Source organism: Hyperolius riggenbachi, chromosome 1 (assembly GCF_040937935.1).
Source record: "Hyperolius riggenbachi isolate aHypRig1 chromosome 1, aHypRig1.pri, whole genome shotgun sequence".
Taxonomy (NCBI): domain Eukaryota; kingdom Metazoa; phylum Chordata; class Amphibia; order Anura; family Hyperoliidae; genus Hyperolius; species Hyperolius riggenbachi.
Window position 1 is genome coordinate 612,091,537 of NC_090646.1, and position 27,108 is coordinate 612,118,644.

Below are 27,108 nucleotides of genomic sequence, written 5' to 3' on the forward strand. Positions count from 1 at the left end.
AAAAAGTTGTGAGGTATGTTATTGTGACAAATTCCGAGAAAAAAGGGCGACTTGTAGAACGGTATACACATCCCTATTAGTTACATTGTACATGTGTTAATTACATTGTTCTAAATTTGAACAGATTTAGTAAGATCGCCTCCATCATGCTTCTAGCATTACCTTTCAATAAAGTTGTATTAAACTAAACATACTTGGAACGCATCACGTGACTGCGGCGGCTGCCTGGTTGGTGGAGGCGTGAGGCCACGCCCCTGTAGACGAAAGCTGGGCTGTAGGGGTGTGAGGACACGCCCTCGATGGGCGGGCAGTGGCGGAGTTGAGCGGGTAGTTTGAGGTACAGTGTTGCTGGATCGTGGAAATGGCGGAAGCTGCGGAGAATGATGGGAGCGAGATTAACCCTGTACTGGCCCGGCTGCGGCTCCATAGCAAGGAGCTGGCGAAGGCGGCGGTGGCAGCTGAGGATGTGAGCGGACGTAAAGGCACGCTAGCAGTGACTGACCGCACGTTACTGAGGTGAGAGGAGCTGTCAGAGGCCGTCATGTCCCTCAATGGGCTCTGCAACACCGATCTATAGATAGAACTGTGCTGATCGATAAGAAGTGTCGCGCTGCAGATGAAGAGATGACATGATGCCAAAGACCCCAGCACTGCACTAATATGTGGTGACCTCTCCAGTGATATCTTACCAGAGATGATGTCCAACAACTGTGGGGGGAGTCAGTGGCGTAGCTAGAGATCATGGGGCCCTCAGATGGAGGCACTCTAAAGGGATACTGTAGGGGGGTAGGCGGAAAAAGAGTTGAACTTACCCAGGGCTTCTAATGGTCCCCTGCAGACGTCCTGTGCCCGCGCAGCGGCTCACCGATGCTCCAGCCCCGCCTCCGGTTCACTTCTGGAATTTCAGACTTTAAAGTTGGAAAACCACTGCGCCTGCACGTTTGTGTCCGCGCTCCCGCTGATGTCACCAGGAGTGTACTGCTCAGGCCCAGTACAGTCTGCACCTGCACAGTACGCTCCTGGTGTCGTCAGCGGGAGCGAGGACACGAACGTGCAGGCGCAGTGGTTTTCTGACTTTAGAGTCGGAAATTCCAGAAGTGGCGGGGATGGAGCATCAGTTTTTCCGCCGCCTACACTAGCCCCCCCCCCCCCCCCCCCTACAGTACTCCTTTAATAGTGCCACCATTTGAGGGCCGGATGAAAGTTATTTATTTATTTATTTTTTGCTATGGTGCCCTATGATCTCTAGCTACGCTACTGACTCCCCCCACAGTTCCATTTTTCCCCCCTACCCCCTTACAGTACTTCTTTAAGCAATGCCACCTGCCCCTACCCTATGTATAGGAGTTAACTGGGCAATTTACAATACATTATCATGCAATCAAAACTGCACATAGTTCTTGGGCACTGAGGCAAAGTCAGAGGGTAGAGAAACACAGTTAATGTCAATACATTGAAGTGAATCAAAGATAAACTTTTACACATTGCATAATTGTGTTCCTTTCATATAGTTTATAGGGCATTCCTCAAGCCAAATACTTATTTTTTTTTAATACTCTAATTGCCTATAAACTAAACAAGCCTCGCCCACAGCTTCTACAGAGAGCCTTGGCACTCTCAGACCCATGTAGCAAGGGCTTATGGGAGCTCAGTCTGGGCAGGAGGAGGTTACTAGCCAGAGATTGCAGAGGAGAGAGGAGTGGAGTTTTCACAGGCTGAGGGCTGGAGATGCAGATCAGCTTACCTCTGTGTAATGTTTACAAACAGAACATGGCCGCTCTCATTGTATCACAGGAATAAATAATCAGAAACTGTTGAAGTGATATTCTGTTGAGTGGACTCAGTGTCCCCTTGCACGCTCGTTTGCAGCAGCGCTCCTAGGGAAATTCAGCTACTGTGATTGGGTGGACAGCACCTTCTCAGACTGCTAGGGATCCAATAGGTTGTAGTAAAGTACTCACACACTACTTAGCCAATCACAATGCTTTGTGCTGTAAGAGGGTACTGTGATTGGAGAACTGTTCCCTATGAGGTTTCCTGCTAGGTCCCCTAAAGAAGACTAGTGGCCACCTCCCTCCCTATACTGTATATATATTTTCTATATAGTGTCATCCTCCCTACCTATACAGTTCCCTGGTGTCTAATGCCTCCTACCTCCCCTGGTGTCTAGTGGTCCTTCCTCCCTTATCCAGTTCCCTGGGGTTTCGTGGTCCCCTCCTCCCTATACAATTCACTGATGTCTTTTAGTCCCGCTCTTATCCCTACACTGTTCTCTGGTGCCTAGTGGTCCCCCTTTGTACCCCTAAATTGTTCTGTGGTGTCTAGCGACCCCCTCCCTTTTTCCCCTACACAGTTTCCTGGTGTCTAGTTCTTTCCTCCCCATATGGCTTCCCTGGTGATCTAGGTCTTCACCTCCAGGAAAGCTAAATTGGAGGTGAAGCCCCAGATCATCCGGGAAGCCATAGGAGGGAGGGGGAAAGCACTAGACTCCAGGGAACTGTATAGGTAGAAGGACCATTAGACACCAGGGAACTGTATAGGGGAAGCAGGAGGGCAACTAGATAGCAGGGAACTGTATAGGGGAGAGAGGGGGGCATTAGACACCAGGGAACTTTATAATGGAGGGAGGTGGCTACTAGACATTGAGGTTGGCCTGTGACTTGAGCCCAGTGTGGCGTCCCATTTTGTACTTGAGTTTGACAGCCCTGCTCTGGGGGGAGGGGGAATAGGAGGGGGCACAGAGTCAGTAAAATGTGGCTGGAGGGGTCACATACAGGGGGCACAGTGTTTCGGCTTGCATTCAACTAAAGCATGAAGCTACAGAACTTATATTGTGGAATGGGAGGGGGGGGGTTGGGGGTTCTACCTCTAGTTTTATTTAAAAGGTCTTTGGTTGCTTTCCTTACCTTGAAAAGCAGCCACGGTTTTGATTTGTTTGCTGTAGGGAAGGGCGATGGTAATCACTTTTCTTTGCTCTGGATTTAGGTGCAGTAAGGCTGTAATGGTTGAACTTGATGGGCATAGGTCATGTGTGTTGGATAACTAAGAAGCTATATAATATGGGTAGAGAGGGTCACAGACTCGCTCCAAATCCTGGTTAAACTGTCAGATTTGAATTGATCTAATTCTATACAAAACTTTTTTTTTTTTCCTATTGAACTTCTCCTCCTCAGTTGTAACCCTGAGGAATCTGCAGCTCGTAGCGGTAACCCCGAGTGAGACTCGTAGCGACCAGGAGGTATGTGCAGAGCCTGTGCACAGGGTACATTTGTAACTAACCTCCCTCAGGATCCAGACACTGGCAGCCATTCTTCTTCCTGTCCTTAGAGGCTCTTGATCTCTCAGGTGAGATCGCCGTCTGTCTTCATAGTGATCTCACTATAGGGGTAGAGTGCCACCCAGTGGACGGAGGGAGGATTGTGGCGCTGGATCCAGAGGAGGTGAGTAATGTGCAGGACTGCTGCAGATCTCTCTAGTATAGCAGCTTGAGTTTTTTTTTCCTGTTTTTTTTTTTTTTTTTTTAGGGTCTAAAAGTGTGTGGAAAAAAGGGCAGCGCTTTTAGACCCTCAAGTCCAGAAGTAATAATACCGCCGGGAAGGTTAACTCTGTTTTCAGCTTGTGAATAATGAAAGTGAGTTCTACACGTGTTACCTTTTTTCATGTTATGTTATAGGCTGCACAAACAGCTGGACCAGCAGAAATCTGAACTCCAGACCAGAATTGGTGCAGGTATATCTGAATGTTTTGTTAACTGCCTTGCACATAACTCCATAAAAGCATCCTGTATGCCCATGTGATAAGCGTAAGAAATGCTTTTGTTGTGAAATGGAAATGTAAAGCATGCACATGATAAACATGGTTCATATAGTACTAGTCCTACTTAGACTTTGCCTGTGTCTAAACTAGGTACACACAATGAGATTTACTGTCGGGTTCATTATTTCCAACATATCCGATCTGATTTCCAATCGATTTTCCGTTCACTTCTATGGAAAATCAATCAGATTGGACATGTTGGAAATTATCGATCTGAGAGAATCTCATTGTGTGTAACTAGCACTATTCTTCTTCCCCTTTTTTTGGCAAGAGTTAATGCATACGTAATATACTTGCATACCTAGAAATACAGAGTTTGGCTGTAGACACACGATGTGCTTTCAGAAAGATTTTTTTGACCAGCAGAGCTTTCTGAGCAGTTTTTAAAAATGCCTCCATTGACTTGCATTAAAATCGCAGTAAAATTGCTGTGATCGCAATTTTCAAAAAAAAGTGACTGGAAATTTTACCACGATTGTTATGCAATTGAATGGGAGCCGTTTTTAATGCTGGGTACACACGTTGAGATTTCCCGCTCGATTCGCGGGATCGAACGGATCGATTCGATTATTTCAAACATGCTCGATTGGATTTTGATGGTTTTTTTCACGTTAAGTATACAAAATCGACGGCAGGAACGATCAAAATCGAGAACGAGCATGTTTGAAATAATCGAATCGAGCGGGAAATCTCAACATGTGTACCCAGCATAAAAGACACTCAGAAAGCTCTGATAGTCAGGAAAACTCTGAAAGCGATCAATGTGTGTCTACTGCCTTAGGACAGCACAAGTGAGGAGGGGAATTGTCTGGCAGGAAGGCTGGTTCCAGACTGGAGAGGAGCTATAATTCTGCTGGAAAATGGCATTTCTAGTTTCTAGCTAAGAGGAGCTTTAACCCAGGATTTAACTTCATCCCAATCAGTAACTGATACCCAATTTCCCATGAGAAATCTTTTTTCCTTTTCTCAAACTGATCATCAGTGGGGTCTGTATGGCTGATATTGGGGTGAAACCCCTCCCACAGTGTGATGTCATGACCATGGCTCTGACAGTTTGCTGTCTGTGAACCTAGTTACACTGTGCAAAATAACTGCTTTTTCCAACCGCCAAACAAGCAATATCTCCCTCTGTGCATAGCACTCTGTGATGAACATTCCACACAGATCATCTGGCAGAACTAAAGATGTCACCACATTTCAGAATGGAAATCGGAGAGCGGAAAGATTTTACTATGGGCAAACACTGACGAACTACTGTATAAATCAATATTGTAAAAAAAAAAATAACCTATGGAAGCTGCCATATTTATTTCCTTTTAAACAATACCAGTTGCCTGGCAGTCCTGTTCTGTCTGAATCACACACCTGACTGGCTGCAGTAGTGTCTGAACCACACCTGAAACAAGCATGTGGCTAATCTTGTCACACTTCAGTCAGAGCACCAGATCGGCATGCTTGTTCAGGGTCTGTGGCTAAAAGTATTAGAGGCAGAAGATCAGCAGGACAGCCAAGCAATGTGCATTATTTAAAAGGAAATGAACATGGCAGCCTCCATATCCCTCTCACTTTAAGTGTCCTTTAAAAACAAACTCTGCTGACAATCTCATGCTGTTCCTGTTGGCTAAATTCTAGCAGGGTTATCAGAGTTGCATTATTTTCACCATTGTGCCCCTTTAATTTTGAGCTTTATTGCAGGTGAAGTGTTTATAGAAGAGGGGAGTCTGGAATATTTGAACGAAGACAATCTACAGGAAACGTGTGTAAATTTTCTGCTTTTTCAAAGATCTTCATATGACATACTGGAATATCTTTTGTATTTTCCTAGAAGTAAAACACCATCGTTGTAAAGTTCCAGTCTAAAACAGCACTATGGTAAAATGCCATAATACTGTATACCTATAAGTGGTATATCTCTCCCAGTGTAAAAAGTGCTGGAATGGCTGGAACCCACTAGAGCGTTTTTTTGAATGTTAAAGGATCGCTTTAAATTGCTAGCGATTTCCTTAAAGGCTTTGCCAATGTGGGACTGATTCCAATGGAGCGATTGTGATTAGGGGAATCGCAATCGCAGGACAGGCAACATTTGCGCTCCAATGTACAATATTGAAGTGCTAGAAAATCGCTAATGCATTGATACACATAGTGATTTGTGTGTGATTTTGAATGACTGAAAACTGTAAACAAAAACAAAAAAAAATCTAATTGAAATGACCAATGAGAATTAAAATCGCTGTCAAAAAGCTTATGGTGCCCATATATGGTACCATTTTTTTTTTAATTAGAATATTTAGTTCGATTATTCCGTTAGATTAAATATAAAGATTTTTCCAACATGTCTGATCGGATTTTTACAGAAAAAATGGGATAATCGTTCTTTTCAACTTTCATGCAATTCGATCGTTTCGGTAAAACAGGAAAATTGAACGTTTTTATTGTACCATGTATGGGTACCATTACACTTTTTAATTGCTGGAAAAAACTCATGATATTGCTTACAAAACGCTAATTCAAAATGCCAGTGATTTGTCATTTGCAACTTGTGGATGGTTCCAGGCCTAAATGACTTTTTATACTGCAGGGCTCGAGTCTCTGCTCATTCTGTTCAGTAAGCCAGCACCTTCTTTGGTGAGGAGACCTTAGGCAAGACACTCTAACACTGCTACTGCCTACTGAGCGCGCCCTAGTGGCTGCAGTTCCGGCGCTTTGAGTCCGCCAGGAGAAAAGCACAATATAAATGTTCTGTGTCTTGTGGCTACTGTGTTGAGCAGAGGGTAAATGCTGAGTAGTTTCACTTTAAATAAGTTTGAATTGATATTCATACCAGTATTTCATTTTTAAAGAGAACCAGAGGTGTTTTTTTGGGGTGCAGATGAGGCACATAGAGCAATGTACTCTGCCTCATGACATGCCTGTCCCCCATCCCCCCCCCCCCCCTGTCAAGCTATAGCCTCTTTCGCCCCCCGAGATTATCTACAATATTTGTCGCTATCTCAGAGGTAAATGTGGGAGAGGGACTCCCTGTGCAAAACCCCTGCCAGGGGCGTACCTGCAGGCTTTCCAGAGCTGCCATTGGGCAGCGCTCTTTCCCTGGCCACGTCCCCTGCTGCTCCCCCACCTCCCTGCACGCTATGAATGAGAGAATGAATCTCTCAATCCAGCTTCGTGACCCAGAGGTCACGAAAGTGAGCCATTGCGGCCCACAGGAGCGGCAGGGAGCGGCAGTTTTGGAGGCTACCTGATCCGTTCAGCCCCCTGGATCAAGCAGCCTAGGTTTGTTTGGTTTTATTTTTTTTCATCTCATGAGCCCACCTCCAGCTCTCTTTAAGATGTTACATCTAATCCAAAAATTCTAAGAGTAACATTTCATTTGCAGAGCTAAACAAACTGAAGAATACATTGAAAAGCTGCAAGTTTCTTACTACAATAAAACACGGGCGTTGCACAGGTAAGACCTGAATCCTGAACACATTCACAGTACATAGGGGTCTCCCAAAAGAGAAGACAATGTACAAGAGGCATTATTGTGGGAAAAAACATTTCTTAGCTTTTATTTACATTTGAGCAAAAAGTGTCCAGTCCAAAATTATTCATACCCTTCGCAAACTGTCAGTCTGTGGAAAAATCCAAAGTTCTATATCATTCCAAATAGTCCAAGCTGTTCTAAAGAATCCTAATTACCCTGATTAATTGGGAACAGCTGTTTTAATCAACTAAACAGGTGAAAAACAGCAGTTGGTTTGTGGACAGTCATGGCTAAGACAAAATAGCTCAGTGAGGACCTGCGGCTGTGCATTGTGGCTGCTCAGAAGTCAGGCAAGGGCTACAAGGCCATTTCTAGGTGTTTTCAAGTTCCAGTGGCTACAGTACAAAGTATTATTAAAAATACAAGATGTTCCACACTCTGGAAAATCTCAGTGGCTGTGGTCAGAAGCCAAAAGTGACACCTGTGTTCGTCAGGAGGACAGTGAGAGGGGTGAAAAAGAATCCAAGGATCACCTCAAAGGCCATCCTGGTGAATCTAGGCTCTGCTGGTGGCAATGTCTCAAGACAGACAATCCAACGGACACTGCACACTGCTGGGTTCCACGGATGCAGACCAAGGAGGACGCCACTTCTCCAGATAAGGCACACAAAAGCTGGCTTGGCCTTTGCAAATGATCTGGACAAAGAGGAAGGACTTCTGGTCTTCTGTGTTATGGTTAGATGAAACAAAAATTGAATTGCTTGGTCACAATGATGTTTCCTTCATTTGGCGTATAAAAAGAAAAAAAAAGCCTTTAACCCTAACAACACCATCCTCACTGTCAAACATGGTGGTGGGAACCTAATGCTTTGGGGGTGTTTTTCAGCCAATGGACCGGGGAACCTACTCGCAGTAATCGGCACCATGAAAAAAAGAGTAATACATGACCACAACATCAGGCAGTCTGCAGAGAAACTTTGGCCTTGGGCACCAGTGGACATTTCAGCATGACAATTACCCAAAACACACAGCAAAAGTGGTGCAGAAATGGAGGGCAGACAACAACATTAACATTTTGGAGTGGCCCAGACAGAGTCCTGACTTGAATCCATTTGAGAATCTGTGGAGGGAGAAAAAGAACACAGTGATGGCAAGAAGACCCTCCAACCTGAAAGATTTGGAGCTCATTGCTAAAGATGAATGGGCAAAAATACATGTGGAGACATGCAAAAAGTTGGTCTGCAATTATAGGAAGCGTTTGGTTGCTATAATAGCCAATAAAGGCTTTTCTATTGATTTGAGAAGGGTATGAATAATTTTGGACTGGACACTTTTTACTCAAATGTAAATAAAAGCTGCGAATTCCCCCCCCCCCCCCCCCCCCACACACACACACAATAATGTCTCTTGTACATCGTTTTATCTTTTGGGAGACACCCATGTCATTTGCCGTCAAAAAATTACTTGGTGGTTGAATAAAAGTAAGTTTAAGTCAAAATTTGCCAGGGGTATGAATAATTATGGGCAGCACTGTACATACAGAATTTCCCTGAAGCTACTGCTTGTAAGAGATTATAAAAGCATTACATAGTGTATTTGGCCTAGTAGTACTAGAATAATAGGTGGGCAAAGGTAGGGGAATAAAAGCCAAACCATACTAAGACAGACACACACACCACACACACCTAAAGTTAGCTGAGGTGGGTGATAACGACCACCTCAGTGATAATCTCGCCTGTGTGCAGCAGCTTCTGACGGGCGGCCACTGCTTGGCTAGCGATACGAGCATCGGGCGATTGCTTTGTGCACGCCGTTTGCCCCGCTTGCTGTGTGATGTCACGTCTGCGCCGCTCAGCCGGCCCTCCGCCAATATGCATAGCAATAGAATGCGTTGTCAGCTGTGCACAGGCCCGGATTTACATCACAGGAGCCTATAGGCACAGATGTCCTGGCACCCTAGACTTTGCCCTCCATGAACCTACAAGCCCCCATCGAACTGCACCGCAAGTGTTCTGGCTGTCCCTTCTCCCTTATTTCCCTTGCCCATCATAGGTACAGTGGTTTGCAAAAGTATTTGGCCCTTTTGAAGTTTTCCACATTGTCATATTACTGCCACAAACATGAATCCATTTTATTGGAATTCCACGTGAAAGACCAATACTAAGTGGAACGAAAATCCTACATGATTCCGAACGTTTAAAAAAGAAAAAAAAAAAATCTGCAAAGTGGGGTGTGCGTAATTATTCAGCCCCCTGAGTCAACACTTTGTAGAACCACCTTTTGTTACAATTACAGCTGCCAGTCTTTTAGGGTATGTCTCTACCAGCTTTGCACATCTAGAGACTGAAATCCTTGCCCATTCTTCTTTGCAAAACAGCTCCAGCTCAGTCAGATTAGATGGACAGCGTTTGTGAACAGCAGTTTTCAGATCTTGCCACAGATTCTCGATTGGATTTAGATCTGGACTTTGGCTGGGCCATTCTAACACATGGATATGTTTTGTTTTAAACCATTCCATTGTTGCCCTGGCTTTTATGTGTAGGGTCATTGTCCTGCTGGAAGGTGAACCTCCGCCCCAGTCTCAAGTCTCTTGCAGACTCCAAGAGGTTTTCTTCCAAGATTGCCCTCTATTTGGCTCCATCCATCTTCCCATCAACTTTGACCAGCCTCCCTGTCCCTGCTGAAGAGAAGCACCCCCAGAGCATGATGCTGCCACCACCATATTTGACAGTGGGGATGGTGTGTTCAGAGTGATGTGCAGTGTTAGTTTACTGCCACACATAGCGTTTTGCATTTTGGCCAAAAAGTTCCTGTTTGGTCTCATCTGACCAGAGCACCTTCTTCCACATTTGCTGTGTCCCCCACATGGCTTGTGGCAAACTGCAAACGGGACTTCTTATGCTTTTCTGTTAACAATGCCTTTCTTCTTGCCACTCTTCCATAAAGGCCAACTTTGTACAGTGCATGACTAATAGTTGTCCTATGGACAGATTCCCCCACCTGAGCTGTAGACTTCTGCAGCTCGACCAGAGTCACCATGGGCCTCTTGACTGCATTTCTGATCAGCGCTCTCCTTGATCGGCCTGTGAGTTTAGGTGGATGGCCTTGTCTTGGTAGGTTTACAGTTGTGCCATACTCCTTCCATTTCTGAATGATCGCTTGAACAGTGCTCCGTGGGATGTTCAAGGCTTTGGAAATCTTTTTGTGGCCTAAGCCTGCTTTAAATTTCTCAATAACTTTATCCCTGACCTGTCTGGTGTGTTCTTTGGACTTCATGGTGGTGTTGCTCCCACTACTTTTGCAAACCACTGTAGCTACAGTTGCCCCTTAGTATTAGGTAGCCAGAGGTGCCCCTCACTGAAGGGATATCTCATCAGTGGAATGCCAAGAGCAGAGTGAGTAAGCTCTGTTAGGCTCTGCTCAGGACTATGCATAGGGAAGCAGGGAGGCACCCAGGGAGGGGAGTAAGATGCCTTTTGATCATCAGGCGTCTGTAGGCACGAGTCTGCAGTGCCTTATGGTAATTCCGGCCCTGGCTGTGCAGCTGACTTTGCATCTGTATAGTGTTGGCCCACTGATGTTGCTCAATGGATTGTGTCCTGATTGGCGACGTCAGTCAGCCCGTGTTAACAGACGTTTTTAGACAGGGTATATAGAAACTAGGAACCACCTAACGTGAACTGAACCCTTATAATACCACAGGAGTGTGAATTGGAGGGGAAAACAACCTTTCCCACATTATGTATTAGACATACAGGATTGCCACTAATATCACAGTGCTGCTATCTTTATATCTCTCACTGTGGAGGGAGTGCAGTGTCTTAAGGTGGCCACTAATGATCCAACCTTTTTCATCCAATCTTACCATTTCTGTGTAATATAAGGGAACTGCTTTATTATCCATTCAATGTATTTAGTCAATTTACCCTAATACTACATATGTTTGGTAAAATTGGATGAAGAAGATTGGATCATTAGTGTCCACCATTTGATTAGTCAAGTGTTCTGGGTATGGTGTTGTGGAATTTCAGGGATGTCTTGTGGTCCTGGCAGGTCAGAAGAAAACTTCTGCAGTGGTCTGCGGTGTTACTGAACTTTTCCATCAGAAGCTGCTGCATTTGCCACTTTTTTAACCACCCTGGCGTTCTGATTAAATCGCCAGGGTGGCTGCGGGAGGGTTTTTTTTAAATAAAAAAAAAACTATTTCATGCAGCCAACTGAAAGTTGGCTGCATGAAAGCCCACTAGAGGGCGCTCCGGAGGCGTTCTTCCGATCGCCTCCGGCGCCCAGAATAAACAAGGAAGGCCGCAATGAGCGGCCTTCCTTGTTTTGCTTAGATCGTCGCCATAGCGACGAGCGGAGTGACGTCATCGACGTCAGCCGACGTCCTGACGTCAGCCGCCTCCGATCCAGCCCTTAGCGCTGGCCGGAACTTTTTGTTCCGGCTACGCTGGGCTCAGGCGGCTGGGGGGACCCTCTTTCGCCGCTGCTCGCGGCGAATCGCCGCAGAGCGGCGGCGATCAGGCAGCACACGCGGCTGGCAAAGTGCCGGCTGCGTGTGCTGCTTTTTATTTCACGAAAATCGGCCCAGCAGGGCCTGAGCGGCAGCCTCTGGCGGTGTTGGACGAGCTGAGCTCGTCCAGGCCGCTCAGCAGGTTAAAAGATAAAACTCAAAAGTGCGCATCTCTATTTCCAAACGGTCTACTTAAATAAACTACTTCCTATGGATTGGATCACACCTGCCCAATGAGTGTGTATACCACTCCAAAATTACTCAAAATTAGGGATTCCAGAGCTTCCATACATCAATAGTACCAGTGTATGGTCACCAGAATGTGTGGCTGATCCAATAAAAATCAGCAGTATACGCCTCTGGCCTCGCCAGCTCAATCAAAATCCAGTTTTCAAATTGTATCAAAAAAATCTCTCCCGGGCTCGTCCTAGTCTCCTCGCTCCTCTTGGCTCCGCCCAACTAGTTTCGTCTTATTCATATGCGCATAGAATTTGACACCTTTTTAAACTTTTTAATAGACGGATTCACACTATGTCAAACGTGTTTGAGTCATAGGAACTGGGCAACTGGAAGAAGTGGATGTGACATTTATGACAAGCGCTGGTTTGCAGATCTGTACTGGGTTAGCAACAAGATCTGGTGAGAGGCTTTGTTTACTGTTTGGTGGCGGATCACTGGGTGCTTATGGTTATTGCGGGGAGCACCGGTGTTAATCTGTGTATATAAACCAAGCAGTGTTACACTATTGCCATTCCATTATGTTTTTACATGTGTGGAGTATTGAAGATCGCAGGACGTAAAGCCACAGGATTTTGATTGAGCTGGCGAGGCCAGAGGCGTATACTGCTGATTTTTATTGGATCAGCCACATATTCTGGTGAGCGTACACTGGTACTATTGATGTATGGAAGCTCTGGAATAGTTTTGAATATACCATCAAGTTTATTGGAGGATTTATTTTATGTGGACTTTTTAGAATTTCATGATATGTATACTGTAAAAGAGGAATCCCTGATTTGCCACTTTTTGTTTCACACGAGGGCCCTTATTCAATTCACTTTTTCTTCTGAGTTTTCTCCTAAGAGATAATTTTTCATCTTCTCTTAAAACAATATTTTCAACACTTTGCAACTGAAAAAGTGCCAAAAATAGGTCAAATGTTCTATCAAAAATTTGAGTTTTTTTTTTATCTTGCTGGTGGCTTAGAAGGCATTTTATCGACCTATGTGAAGAGGAAAACACTCAGGAGAAAAAGTGAATTGAATAAGCGGCCAAAGGGTTTGCTGGATGGAGAAGACTGCTGCATTTATAGGAAACTGGGATTTCCGATCTGCTGCTTTAAGGGACAACTGAAGCAAGAGGCATATGAAAACTGCCATATTTATTCCCTTTTAAGCAATACCAAATGCCTGGCAATTCTTTTAGCCATAAACCCTAAACAAGCATGCAGCGTATCAGGTGTGTCTGACATTATTAAGAAGACTAGCTTCATCCTTGTTTCTGGTGTTATTCAGACATTACTGCAGCCAAATAGTTCGACAGGGCCAGCAGGCAACTGGTAAATGTCAGCCTCCATATTCTCACTACAGTTGTACATGATGCCATGCACATGTGCAGAGTGTGCCCGGCCACAGGCGAGCGATCGAGGACATGTGCCCCTTGGCCAGAGCCTGCATACTACTGAAGGATCTTGCCGACCCGGAAGTATTACAGAGGCAGGCTGCTCATGGACTGTTCACAGTAGAACGGTTCGCTACATCTCTACCGACAGGCAGCTTCAAGCCTATCATGTGAAAGAGGCCTTGTAGTGTCTGCTCTCTGGCAGCAGTATTGATTTGTAGACTTTCCTGTGATTGCAAGTTTACTATTGTTGTATAGATCTGGTTCCTATTTTTACATGGTCCAGCATGATTGTGAGACTTACTTTTCATTGCCTAATGAGTACTGCATTCTTTAACCATTTGAGCCTGCGGGTATTTTTCACCTTATGCTTTCGAGCAATTTTCACCTCCCATTAATTCGCCAATAACTTTATTCCTACTTATCACAATGATTTGATCTATATTATATTAATTTTAAATGTAATAATAAGGTTGGTTTATTTTATTAAAAAATGTATGTAGATGTAGTTTTACTATTTGGCCACAAGATGGCCACAGTGAGATTTTTATTTTTTAGCCCTGGAAGCATGAGGAGGATGGGAAATTTTTTATTTATTTTTTTTTGTCTGAAAGACCGCAGCCTTTGATAAGAGGCCGTTGGTTTTTCTGCTGTTGGACTTAAATCAATGAAAGGGAACTATGTTGCCATACATTGATCTCCGGGCTACCAGGGGGTGGCACGGGGGCGTGCAGAATTACTGCAGCAGCCGCCTGGACGTGACAATCACGTCCAGGCTTCTTAAATGGTTAAACAGGAACTGTTGCAAAAATCTTTAAATTTAAAACACAAACAAATAAGAAGTACGTTTCTTCCTGAGTAAAATGAGCTGTAAATTGCTTCTCTCCTATGTTGCTGTCACTTACAGTAAGTAGTAGAACTCTGACATTACCTACAGGTTTTGGGCTAGTCCGTCTCTCCATAGGGTATTCTCAGCATGACCTTTATTCTTTATAAAGACACTTCCTGAAAAAGATTTATACAAATTTTGGCAATTGGACGGAGCAACTACCATTCGCTAAGAGCATTTTGAAAATGAAGAAATATCTGTGAACCCCCCATGAGGAGATGGGCTGGTAATTTATGGCTCTGACTCTGGAAGAAATGTACTTCTTAATTGTATATGTTTACATATATTTTACTTTTATTTATTTTTTTTAGATTTTCGCGACCGAGGTCCTTTAATTCAGTTCTAGTGTGTACAAGTAAAATTACTCTTGTTAACCTCTAACACTAATATCTTTTTGTATGTGTGAAGCATACAGGTTTTCAATGCTGTTCAGAACACATTACTGGAGGAGAACGTGGAGTCTGAGTAAGTGTTCAGCATGTGTATTTGTTATTAGCCATATAGATAACAGGAACTCCTTTTGATGGAGTTATTTAAATTTAGAAAAGAAAAAAATAGAAAATTGAGCTTTTAACCCTTAGACTGCTATCTGTCTCTTCTGTGTAAAAATAGACTTATCAAATCTTGCAGCGAAAGCATTTCATAGGTCTATTTTCAAGCTGCATAGATTTGTAGTTACCAATGCATAATTCTGCATCAACTTACAATTGTTTACATATGTTAAGTAAAGTCGAAAGTTGGCACCAAGCCAAAATTTGTACTAACCGCCTTTTAGCCGTCCGTGGCACAGAAATATGGGCACATTCAAATGTCTATAGACATTGGCGGCAGGCAGAAGTATTTTTTTACTAAAATGCCTTTAGACGTCCGTGACGTATTGATGCAAAAACACACAACCCTTATACATGTCTGGCAGTCTAAGGGTTAATAAAATCTTCAGGGTTATTTCATGGTTATTTTTCTTTTCTTTTGGTAGGTGGGAGAGTCACTTCACTTTTGCAGTGACCGATAGGGATGGTCAATGAACTGAAAATAATTCTGAGTTTATGCAGATTAATGCAAATGTTGTATTCACTTTTATGCAGCTTTCAAATGGACTAATCAGATTTTACCTCTGCATGTTTCAATCGGTCCATTTTCAAGCTGTGTAAACTTGCATAATCTAGCATCACCCCAGAATTCTGTTTCACTGAACACCTCTAGTGACCTTGTGTCTTTTGACAGTAATGATCTACTCTAGACTGTTGGACTGATAACTATGCCCTCTTGTTTTCTATGATGCTATTTTTAGCTAGCTATTCCTTGTGTTTACATACATTGCTAAATAGACCAGCAGGTGGAGCTCTCATTTCTTTTATTTCTGATATTTTGTTGATATTTAACCTTCCCGGTGGGATCATTTCTGTCTGGATTTATGGGTTTAAAAGTGTGGTGGTGGTTTTTTTTTTGTTTTTTGTTTTTTTTTTCCCCAAGAAGTTTGGGCCTCCAATTCTTAAGTCATAATTTGCCAAAATATGTCAGAATAAAGTCATGTAGGCATCCCGCGTATAATACAAAAGACTAGAACACAAAATTGTTGATATAAATACATTTATGAATAAATAGTGAAACTGTACAAATAAGGCACCAGACTATACAGTAAGTACATACCTAATACACTTCCCGCATGTGGTATATTTTGAAACTGGTAATGGCACAGAGGATGACATCACAATCAGGTCTGTGGAGTCGGTCCAAAAATCCTCCGACTCCTCAGTTTAGGATTCCACCGACTCCGACTCCTCTAATTTGCATATTACAATTTTGTTGATTAAAAGTATGTAACATGAAATTCGTCTCTTAACTGCCAACGCTTAGGAATTTTACAAGACAACTGAAATGAGAAGGATATGTAGACTACTATATTTATTCCCTTTAGACTAAAACTAGTCCTTGGTAAGAGTACTTGTAAAAGGTACAAACCGGAACAAAGAACATCTATCAGGCCCTAGGCAATGTAAGTGTGGGTACATGTAAGAATGATGTGCAGGTACTCTGCAGGGGAATGAGGAGATTCTTCCTCTATTACACATTCTTCATGCACAATCTAAACAAGGTTTATGGGTGACAGACAACACCTCTGTGTTCAATGTGCACAGCATTCTCAGTGGATTCCCTGCAGCTCTGTGGGGAGTGCATATGTAGAGTATAGTACTACTGTGTAACAAAGTAAACCTGAGACAGATGAAATTAAAGTTTTATACATACCTGGGGCTTCCTCCAGCCGCCTTTAGGATAATCAGTCCCTCGTTGTCCTCCTCCACCACCTGGATCTTCTGCTATGAGTCCAGGTACTTGAGCCAGTCGGGCGTAGTGCGCATGCACACACTCCGCCGCCAGGAGCATACTACACCTGTGCAGCACTATTGCGCTGTTACCTGCGCAGCACTATTGCGCAGGTGCAGAATGCTCCTGGCTGTGGGAGCGGCATGCGACCGGACAGCGCTGACTTTCTGAATGGAGGACAGCGAGGGACTGATTAGCCTGAAGGGGGCTGGAGGAAGCCCCAGGTATGTATAAAACTTTACTTTTCATCCGTCTCAGGTACCTTTTAATTTGTAGTCACCAAACCAAATTTTAACAACATATCAAATTATTTGATTTCATCAGCAAAGGGAGTGCATACATTTGCATAAATCAGCATCAGTGCAGAATTATTTCCATCTCATTGACCATCTCTATTAGTGACACAGCTACACATCAGGCTTTATTCTTACAGCATAGATGTTATTTAGTATATATAAGAGATTCCTGTGTACACATCATATATATACTGTCACAATCAGATATGTATATCTGACCTTAAAAATACGGGGACTGCTTTATTGAAGCAGCACAAGTAACTAATTTTGATTGGTTTATTTCATTTTTGTGGACTGAGCACAGCTATTACTGTATATATACATTATTTTTAATGACTATTATCTGAGAAATAGAACATTTTATCATATTTTCTATTTTAATTACAGTTACAAATTCATTAGGAGTCGGTGCATTTTTTCCCGACTCCAGGCACCCAAAATTGCCCCACTCCGCGACTCCGACTCCACAGCCCTGATCACAATCTGGGCAGTAGAAGCGTGATTCCTTTTGGACTTTATTCCCTTTGCTATCAGTCTTAGGAGGCAGGCAGAGAGTAGTCAAAATACAGGCCGAGGTCGGGGCCGGCTGCAGGCAGAGAGTAGTCAAAATACAGGCAAAAATTGGTAACCGTAAGGCAGTTGCATGCTCAGAAGCAGTTGGGAAGCAAATGGCTATATTGTTAACATCCTGTGCTTTCAAATGAGCTTATCTGCCATCTCTGCCTTGGCAGTCATGTGACACAGAGGAGAGATCAAATTACAAGCTGTGATTAGACACAGATGAGGCTTCATTTCTCTGTTTTCTGTCCTGTGTTCTGGTTCAGTGGGGGAATTAGACGGGATAAACTCTCTTTATACATGCAGGCAGCATTTCTCGATGTGCCTTTTTGTCCTCTGCAAGTGTTCAGGTCCACTTTAAAATGTATTGCCGCCCCCAATGATGCCACACCGCTCCCGTATTGCTGTAACCGCTGCTGATTGGCCACCGGGATCCAGGAAGAAAAGAGAAGATGGGGATCCCAGTGGCTAGCAATAGGAGCCTGTAGTCCCGCTGAGCAGCGCCGATCGTGCACGGGGACCTGTGTATGGAGCAGGAGCTGCCATTTTAGCAGCCTCCATATACCTCTCACTTGTCCTTTAAAGAGAATCTGTATTGTTAAAATCGCACAAAAGTAAACATACCAGTGCATTAGGGGACATCTCCTATTACCCTCTGTCACAATTTCGCCGCTCCTCGCCGCATTAAAAGTGGTTAAAAACAGTTTTAAAAAGTTTGTTTGTACACAAACAAAATGGCCACCAAAACAGGAAGTAGATTGATGTACAGTATGTCCACACATAGAAAATACATCCATACATAAGCAGGCTGTATACAGCATTCCTTTTGAATCTCAAGAGATCATTTGTGTGTTTCTTTCCCCCATGCACTGAAGTTTCAGGCTGCTCTTTTCTTCCTGCAAACAGCTTTGTCCTTGTTTGTAATTCCTCAGTATGTGAAAGCCCAGCCAGCTCAGAGGACGATTTATCCAGCTGATTAGAGCAGCTTCTCTCTTCTCTCTTATCTAAATAACACACAGGCAGTGTGCATAGAGGGGCCAGGAAGGGTGAGTTCATAGCAGAACCACAACACTGAAGAACTTGGCAGCCTTCCAGACACAGGCCGACAAGTCTGACAGGGGAAAGATACATTGATTTATTACAGAGACTGTGTTAGTAGAAAGTGCTGCAGTTAGCCAGAACACATTAGAATAGCTTTTGGAACGTAGGATGATAAAAAACAGGATGCAATTTTAGTTACGGAGTCTCTTTAAGAAGGGATTCAGGTTAAGCATGAACCTATAGTCCCTGTTTTTGTTTTTAAACCAAGGCCTACCTGCATTTTATATTTAATAGTGAAGAGATAATACATGATACAAAGGGCTCTATTCACAATCACACATGCGGTATGAGATTTTTTTTTTCCGCTATATTACTGGCAGTGATAATATCCAATTTTTTTTCCACATTCACAAAATAATTTATGCATGTGTTCCGCATGCGGGAACAATGCGTAAAGAAAAAAATTGGGGAAACGCGTAATTATGTAGTAAACATGCGTAAACCATGCGTGAAAAAAAAATGTAAAGTCCAGCACTCGAGGCAAGGCTGAAGACTCCATGTAAGTCAATGGAAGCTAAATATATCACCAAGCACTTGTAGGTGATACAAAATCGGTAGTTAAGTCAGAAATAATGTGCCCCTTTTTTCTTCGTGCATTGCGATTTATTTATTTTTTTGTGCGGGAATTTGCAGACTTTTACCACACTTTTTAGGCACGCGAGAAAACAATGCATACAATTTTACGCATTCGGTAAATAACATGCGTAAAACTTGTGAATGTCAAGATGATCTTATTTCAGTCAGGGATTTACCGCAAGTGCGTTTCCGCATGCAGAAAATGATTGCGAATAGACCCCATAGTAGTCAGTGTACAGCTTGTATATCAGTGTAAACTTGGTGTCTTATCAAAATAACACAACAAAAGTGAGTACACCCCTGAGTGAAAAATGTTACATTGTACTTTCATTTTGTTTCAGATCATTATCCAAAATCATTACACACAGTGCAACTACATCTTGTACAATACTTAAGGAACAGCAGGTAAGTCATCACCATTCCAGCTCATCCCTTTAGTACATGTCTGCCTAATCCCTTCTCTGCTCCATGTTTGTATAGAGCAACTGTGAATGGCAGAAATGGACTTCATGGATGGTGCTGTTATTTCCTTATTCTACGACACATATACTTAGGTTTCTGCCCACTAGCTGCCCGTTTCCTCCACATGTAATTCTGTCCTCTAGCTGCCCGTTTCCTCCACATGTAATTCTGTCCTCTAGCTGCCCCTTTCCTCCACATGTAAATCTGCCCACTAGCTGCCCCTTTCCTCCCCGTGTAAATCTGTCCTCTAGCTGCCCCTTTCCTCCCCGTGTAAATCTGTCCTCTAGCTGCCCCTTTCCTCCCCATGTAAATTTGTCCTCTAGCTGCCCCTTTCCTCCCCGTGTAAATCTGTCCTCTAGCTGCCCTTTTCCTCCACATGTAATTCTGTCCTCTAGCTGCCCCTTTCCTCCACGTGTAAATCTGTCCACTAGCTGCCCCTTTCCTCCCCATGTAAATTTGTCCTCTAGCTGCCCCTTTCCTCCCCGTGTAAATCTGTCCTCTAGCTGCCCTTTTCCTCCACATGTAATTCTGTCCTCTAGCTGCCCCTTTCCTCCCCGTGTAAATCTGTCCTCTAGCTGCCCCTTTCCTCCACGTGTAAATCTGTCCTCTAGCTGTCCCTTTCCTCCACATGTAATTCTGTCCTCTAGCTGCCCCTTTCCTCCCCGTGTAAATCTGTCCTCTAGCTGCCCCTTTCCTCCACATGTAAATCTGTCCTCTAGCTGCCCCTTTCCTCCCCATGTAAATTTGTCCTCTAGCTGCCCTTTTCCTCCCCGTGTAAATCTGTCCTCTAGCTGCCCCCCCCCCCCCCCTTCCCCATCACTTTTACTGAAAAAAAAAAAGCTGTTAATAGGTAATGTATTTCCTTCCTGTCTATAGTATAACTATGAAATGTTCTTTCTTCCCTTAAGAAAACTCGGGAACTGGAGAAGCAACTTTTGGAACTCAGAATGAAGAGAGAGGGTATGTATGCTCCTATCCAGTTTTCAATTGTGCTGAAATTGCAGTTCTAGTCAAGTTTAGGAGACCCAGTAGGAAACCTCATAAGAAACAGATGTCCAATCACAGCACCCTCTACAGCATGAGCGTTGTGATTGGTCAAATAATGTGGATGTAGTTTGACAACCTCTCTGAAACTTAACAGTTCAAGAGGGTGCTGTCCACCCAATCATGTTAGCAATACTTTCCTATGAGGTTTCCTTCTGGGTCCCCTGAACTAGACTAGTGCTGAAATTGCTGCAGCATGTTTATTTCCCCAGTGTGACAAGGCATCAGGATTTTGCTAGATTGCTTGTGTATATTCAGAAGCTTCCCCCATCTTCTTCCATCAAGCCGTACGTTCACAGGGACCCCCAAAACGCGGCAGTAGCACAAACCTGTGCGGTCTCAGGCGGGTCTGTAACGCATGCGCAGTAGCACAGGCCAAATCGGGCTTCACTTTTTCCATCTGAGCAGGTTTGTGCTAGTGCATGTCAACAAGCTCTTTTTGTTAGAGGTTCCAGTCCTGGAACAGGCCTGCAGAGGACAGCCGGAGCCTCTTTAAGATGCAGAAATGTCCCCCTCCTAACGGGAGGGTACCCTGTAGGGGCACTTTATTCCCTGCAGGTACACTTTTTTTTTTTTTTAATGCTCTACTTTCGTGTACTTAAAGGGAACCTTAACTGAGAGGGATATGGATGTTATCTTTTTAAACAATACCAGTTGCCTGGCAGTCCTGCTGATCTCTTCAGCTGCAGTAATGGCTGAATCACACACCTGAAACAAGCATGCAGCTAATCCAGTCTGACTTCAGTCAGAGCACCTGATCTGCATGCTTGTTGAGGGGCTGTGGCTAAAAGTATTAGAGACACAGGATCAGCAGGAGAGTCAGGCAACTGGTATTTTAAAAGGAAAAATTCACATCCCTCTCAGTTTAGGTTTCCTTTAAAAGGAATCTGAGGTGAGAGGGATATGGAGGCTGCCATATTTATTTCCTTTTTAACAATAGTAGTTACCCGGCAGTCCTGCTGATCTCTGACTGCAGTAGTATCTGAATCACACACCTGAAACAAGCATGCAGCTAATCCAGTCACACTTCAGTCACAGCACCTCATCTGCATGCTTGTTCAGGGTCTATGACTAAAAGTATTAGGCTACTCTCACACGGTTGCTTGTATTGAGGTGCATTGCGTCGGACAATATATTCACATTGCTAATGCAGTTATATTGCAATGGTACTGATCACGTCAGCACGTTGGCAGCAGTACGCTGCAACAGATCCATTGGCAAGAACTCAATGCAAGCACGTTAACAGTTTCTGCATATTTTCTATGTACTGTATGCTTCACTGTATTTGTTTCACTGCAGTCATAACATGTGTTGCGATCCTGTTTTTCCAGGGAACCCAATGCAACTTCCCAATGTGAAAGTAGCTTCAGAGGCAGAGGATCAGCAGGACAGCCTGGCAAATTGCATGGTTTAAAAAGAAAGTAATGTCAGCCTCTGAATCCTTCTCGCCACATGTTCCCTTTAGAGTGTACCAGAGATGGGGTAAAGCGCGGTATTTATACTTACCTGGCGCTTACTCCAGCTCCATGAGGTCTGTCGACTCCAATCGCCAGCCGCGCCATTGTCCTGTTGTCACCTCTAGTAATTTGGCCAGTGGTGCTACTCTGGGCAAGAGCTTGTGCAGTACTGCTCCTTGCCATAAGAGTGTGAGGTTGGGGGGGGGGGGGGGGTACACAGCTGGGTATGTACAGAACAGCATGACTGTCCAAATTACGTGAGGTGACAACGAAGTGGCTGGGGAGGATGGCCACGCACCACATAGGGCTATGGGGAGCCCCAGCTAAACATAAATGTTGCATTATAGCCTGTCTCAGGTCTCCTTTTCTCCTTTAAAGTGGAACCGAATTAAAAATACAAGATTTCAGAAATAAAATCTATTTTCTAAATTACAATAATAGCAGCCTTTTTTCAGCTGCATGATGATAATAATATAAAATATTTTACATTTATTGGAGGAACCCCTCCCTTCCGGGACAGAATCTGGCAGACTGGTGGAGTAGGAGGTGTCCAGCACAGGAGGAATTGCTAATGGCTGCCACCTGTATAACCCTAATTATGAAAAGAGAAAGGTGTAAAGCATGCACTGAAATGCTCACAGGCTTGAAGGAGTGTTTATTTTTCTTTGTACGTGTCAGTGGTGCAACTAAATATTTTGAATTAAAAAAATGTTTGGTTTGGGTCCGCTTTAAGTGAGGCAAACACTGTGCGGTCCTCACTCCCAGCATGCTGCTCAGTTTAGGATTCTTTTACCTAAAAAAAAAGTTGCCTTCTGAGCCGATCCCCTCTGCTGCAGAGGCTGCGCCTGCGCAGTACACTCTGGACAATGTGGACCTGATTGATAGCGGTGCTCATGCAGGTGCAGTAGAGGGTGACCTGGCGAGGGCCGGGGGCTGAGAGCAGAGCTGCGGTGAGGGGCTGGAGGAAGCCCTGGGTAAGTAAATCTTTTTTTTTTTTTTTTCCTTTAGCTTGGATATTCCTATTAAAGTAACACCATAATATTGGGGTGAGCCAACAGACTGATTCTGTTAAAGTTAAAATCTTTGAATTTTTACTTTATGCAGTACAGTACTTTTGTATTTGTATATTTGTATTGTATATTTTTCTATAACTGTTTTTGGATTGTGGAATGAATCTTCTGAGATTCCATGAATTCCTTAAAGGGAAATCTGCTTTGATGTCAGAGTGCTTTGGATTATAAGCATGTCTCTGAAATGAATTATGCTCACACAACAAGGTTCCACTGTAATTTGTATTATTTTCATGTGACAGAACTGAAAGAGAAGTGCACTGACCTTCTAACACAACTACAAGACCTGGCAGAAAAGCGACGAAGCGTAAGAAAACCCAGAGAAAAGAAGATGGAAAAAATATACAGTATTATGAAGGAGGAGATGGATTCTACCACAATACTGCAGAATGTATTTCAGGTATAGAACTAGCAGCGTTAACCCGGGTCACTATAAATCTTGCTATCTCCACACATGCAGCCATCTCCAACTCTATTACAGGAACTCTGTTATCTGCTGAACATGAGCAGCAACTGAAGAACTTTTGAGCAGTTAGCATTGAAACACAGCTGTTACTTTACAAAGACAACTGCAACACCCCACAATGAATGCCTAAGGGCTCTTTCACATTAGCCAACACGTGCAGGAGCCGTTTTCCTGCACGCGTTGATGGCCTGCGGCGTCGGCAGTTCGACGCAAATACCGGCGGTTCAATGCACCTGGGCGCGTTGAACGAAACGCAGCGTCGGGTGTCAAAGGTAAAATGAAAATCTATGGACTTTCATTTTACCTTGGTTAACGCAAAGTATCAACTTTGAGTTGAAACTCAGGGAAAGGGCTCTGGTGTGAAAGAGCCCTAAGGGTTTAGAAGTCTGAGCCATTCACTAAGAGACTGCAATTTGTATGGCAAGATAGGGAATAACATAGACCTCTTGCACAGCACACAATGAAGTCTTCATTCCACAAATAGTTGCTGGAGAAGTTCACTTTTTTTTTTTTTTTTTTTCTTCAGGCAGATCAACCTGTCTAATTCGTTCTTAACAACTGTGAATAGTCAACTCTATGGAGAGCTGCCTAGGCAGAGCTACTGCAAACTGAGGCTTAACTTTTTTTTTTAGTACCTTCTGCAAAAGTGAAACCAAGTAAAACCTCACCTTTTTTTTTTTAAAGCTTTCCTCTGGGGTCAAGGCCAGATTATCCTCTGTTCATGCATGTGTCGGCACCCTGCAGTTCAGAAGCTGATTCTCCATTTGCGTCGCTACTTCATGTAGTTTTTTCCCTCTGTCACTTATACCCCCATGTGGCTATCTTTTAATATGACTATGCACTTTTGGAATTGCTGCAAATGCCAGCCCTGTATAAATCAGGGCTATAGAGTTAGAATTGAGAAATTGGAGCAATTTTGGGTACCTGGAGTCAGTCGGTGGTTTCATTAACTTGAGTCAGATGATTTTTGTACTAACTCCACAGTCCTGGTAAGTATTAGACTAAGGAGTCGGAGGAATTTTGGGTACCTGTAGTCGGATGATTTTTGTACGGACTGCACAGCCCTGGTATAGATACACATTAATAATATGGTTGAGATATGACTATTAATATGGTAGGGGATTCATTTGTAAGTTTCTAAGGACAGTCAGTAACACGTAGAAAGCACTGTGGAATAGATCAGTGCTATAGATACAGAGTAATAATTGTATGGTATTTTGTCTGTTTGTTTGTTTGACACTGCTGCATGAGAAGCAGTGATAATTGCTTATGGCCCAGTCATGTACAGGACATATGTAGGTAGAAAAGTCCACAGTAATTTGGGGACCCCTGCATTTATTCTGCATACCACGGAGTATAAACAGTGTTGTGGTTTTTTTTTTTTTTTTTATATCTTTGTGTTTAATTTTTGTTTACAACTACTTACAACTGTAAGTAACGTAGCAACAAACATTTTTATAACAGTACTGTATATTTTTTGCATGAAAACCACTTTGAAACAGTGTCATTTGAAACGTTTGTATGTAGGGGACTGCCTGTGTATGTATCTAGCCAGATATGTGGAAACCGTAATGTAGTTTAGGAGCTCTGGGCGCCAGTGCAAATTTTACATTGGGCCCCCTCAAGCGCTCTATACATAATAGGTATATGGAGCACTGAGGACTGCCACGGTGACAGGTGTAGGCTGGGGAGGAGAACGGTCTATTAAAGGGAATCTAAACTAAAAATAAACATATGATATAATGAATTGTATGTGGAATACATCTAAGAAATAGAACACTCGTAGCAAAGTTATGAGTCTCATATTGTTTCCTGTACAGGAAGAGTTAAGAAACGTAACTTGTCATCTATGCAAAAGAGCTTCTCTGAGCTCTCAGACTAATTTAGTCAGAGAGCAGTGCTATTCTCGGAAGCACTTATACATCGAAGAAACAGTGAACGACAACTTCAGATAAGATTTTACTGCAGGGAAGTTCAAAGGGTCATTAGCTCTGCTCTGTTTCATAGTTTAAAATGCAGAGAGTAGTTTGTCAACTGCAAATAGAGAATTTATTATTATTTAAGTATTTTTATATAGCGCCGACATATTACGCAGCGCTGTATAGAGTATATATTATCACTAACTGACCTTCAGAGGGGCTCACCCTCTAGTCCCTACCATAGTCATATCTCTATGTATGTATCGTGTAGTGTTTATATAGCAGTCTAGGGCCAGTTTTAGGGGGAAGCCAATTAACTTATCTGTATGTTTTTTAGATGTGGGAGGAAACCAGGGTGCCTGGAGGAAATCCACACAGACCCTGGGAGAACATACAAACTCCTTGCAGATGATGCAATGTTATATATAAAAAAAAGCTATATAACTAAAAATAAGAGACTTTTTTTCTATGCTATTAATTATCCGTACTACACATACAACTCATATCACAAGTTTTTTGTTTTTTTTCACTTCAGTGCAACTTTATTGGTTACAAGTAATCAAAGCACATGTCAAGGTAATCCTTACCAGCTTAGTACTTATAAAGAACTAATAAAGCAGTTGGAAGTAGAGCCCCTCTAGTCCAGGGGCCCTGGTGCGGTCGCTACCTCTGTGTGCCCTATTGCTACGACACTGCGGGGACATTATGGGATATTATTGATTTGACAGTTGTATATTTACAACTATTTTTAATGCACAATTCATGTCTTTATGCACAAATGTTTCCATATGTTGCTTTTATGTTTAATAAATATCATCATCTCTCTAATGTTGTGTATCGCTTCAGTGTTAGAACATGATTTGTAATGATTTGTTTTCTTTTTGCAGAGACTTGTGTTTGCCAGCCAGGTGGATTGGGCAGAAAATCCCGCTCTGAGAGAAGCCGTGCTGAAAGCAGGGAAGGATGTAAACAGTTTTTAGTGTTTTTGTTTTATGTAATTTTTACCGGCATGTTTGTCACATTTTTTAATGCTTTTATTTAACCACTTCAGGATTCTGCGTACGCATATATACGCCCCTGAATCCTGAAGTGGATTCCATGGAAACGTTCCATGTCAGCTCACGGAGGGTGTCTCCTTGAACACCCTGCGAGCCGCTCGGCGGCTCGCAGGGTAAATGTAAACACACGGGGGAAGATCTTCCCCGGTGTTTACATGTATACGGCGCTGCTGCGCAGCAGCGCCGTAGAGGAGATCGGCGATCCCCGGCCTCTGATTGGCCGGGGATCGCCGGCATCTGATAGGCTAAAGCCTATCCCACTCACAGGGGGAGGGAGAGGGAGGGAAGGAGGCCAGGAAGCGCTGCGGAGGGGGGCTTTGAAGAGCCCCCCCCCCCCCGCGCAAGCAGCCGGCGGCGATCAGACCCCCCCCCCCCCCCAGCAGGACATCCCCCTAGTGGGGAAAAAAGGGGGGGGGGAAGTCTGATGTCTGATCGGCCTGGCTGCAACCTGATCTGTGCTGTGGGCTGGAGAGCC

At 43.5% G+C, this 27,108-nt stretch overlaps 1 protein-coding gene across 1 annotated transcript; it reads left to right on the forward strand.

Annotated features, from left to right (window-relative positions):
* The first annotated feature begins 283 nt into the window (after positions 1–283).
* CENPH (centromere protein H) lies at positions 284–26,792 on the forward strand. Its single transcript, XM_068271801.1, has 9 exons — positions 284–516; positions 3,674–3,729; positions 5,512–5,572; positions 7,190–7,261; positions 14,710–14,766; positions 19,499–19,562; positions 20,528–20,579; positions 23,433–23,590; positions 26,463–26,792. The coding sequence occupies exons 1-9, from the start codon at positions 362–364 to the stop codon at positions 26,553–26,555; spliced, it is 768 nt and encodes a 255-aa protein (XP_068127902.1). The 5' UTR covers positions 284–361; the 3' UTR covers positions 26,556–26,792.
* Positions 26,793–27,108: the final 316 nt, after the last annotated feature.

What these genes read in the sequence shown, in the direction of transcription:
- CENPH (XM_068271801.1), top strand. Translation starts at nt 362, where the DNA reads ATGGCGGAAGCTGCGGAGAATGATGGGAGCGAGATTAACCCTGTACTG. An exon ending in GAAGACAATCTACAGGAAAC is followed by an intron (nt 5,573 to 7,189) that starts GTGTGTAAATTT and finishes TTTCATTTGCAG; the next exon opens with AGCTAAACAAACTGAAGAAT. An exon ending in TACTGCAGAATGTATTTCAG is followed by an intron (nt 23,591 to 26,462) that starts GTATAGAACTAG and finishes TTCTTTTTGCAG; the next exon opens with AGACTTGTGTTTGCCAGCCA.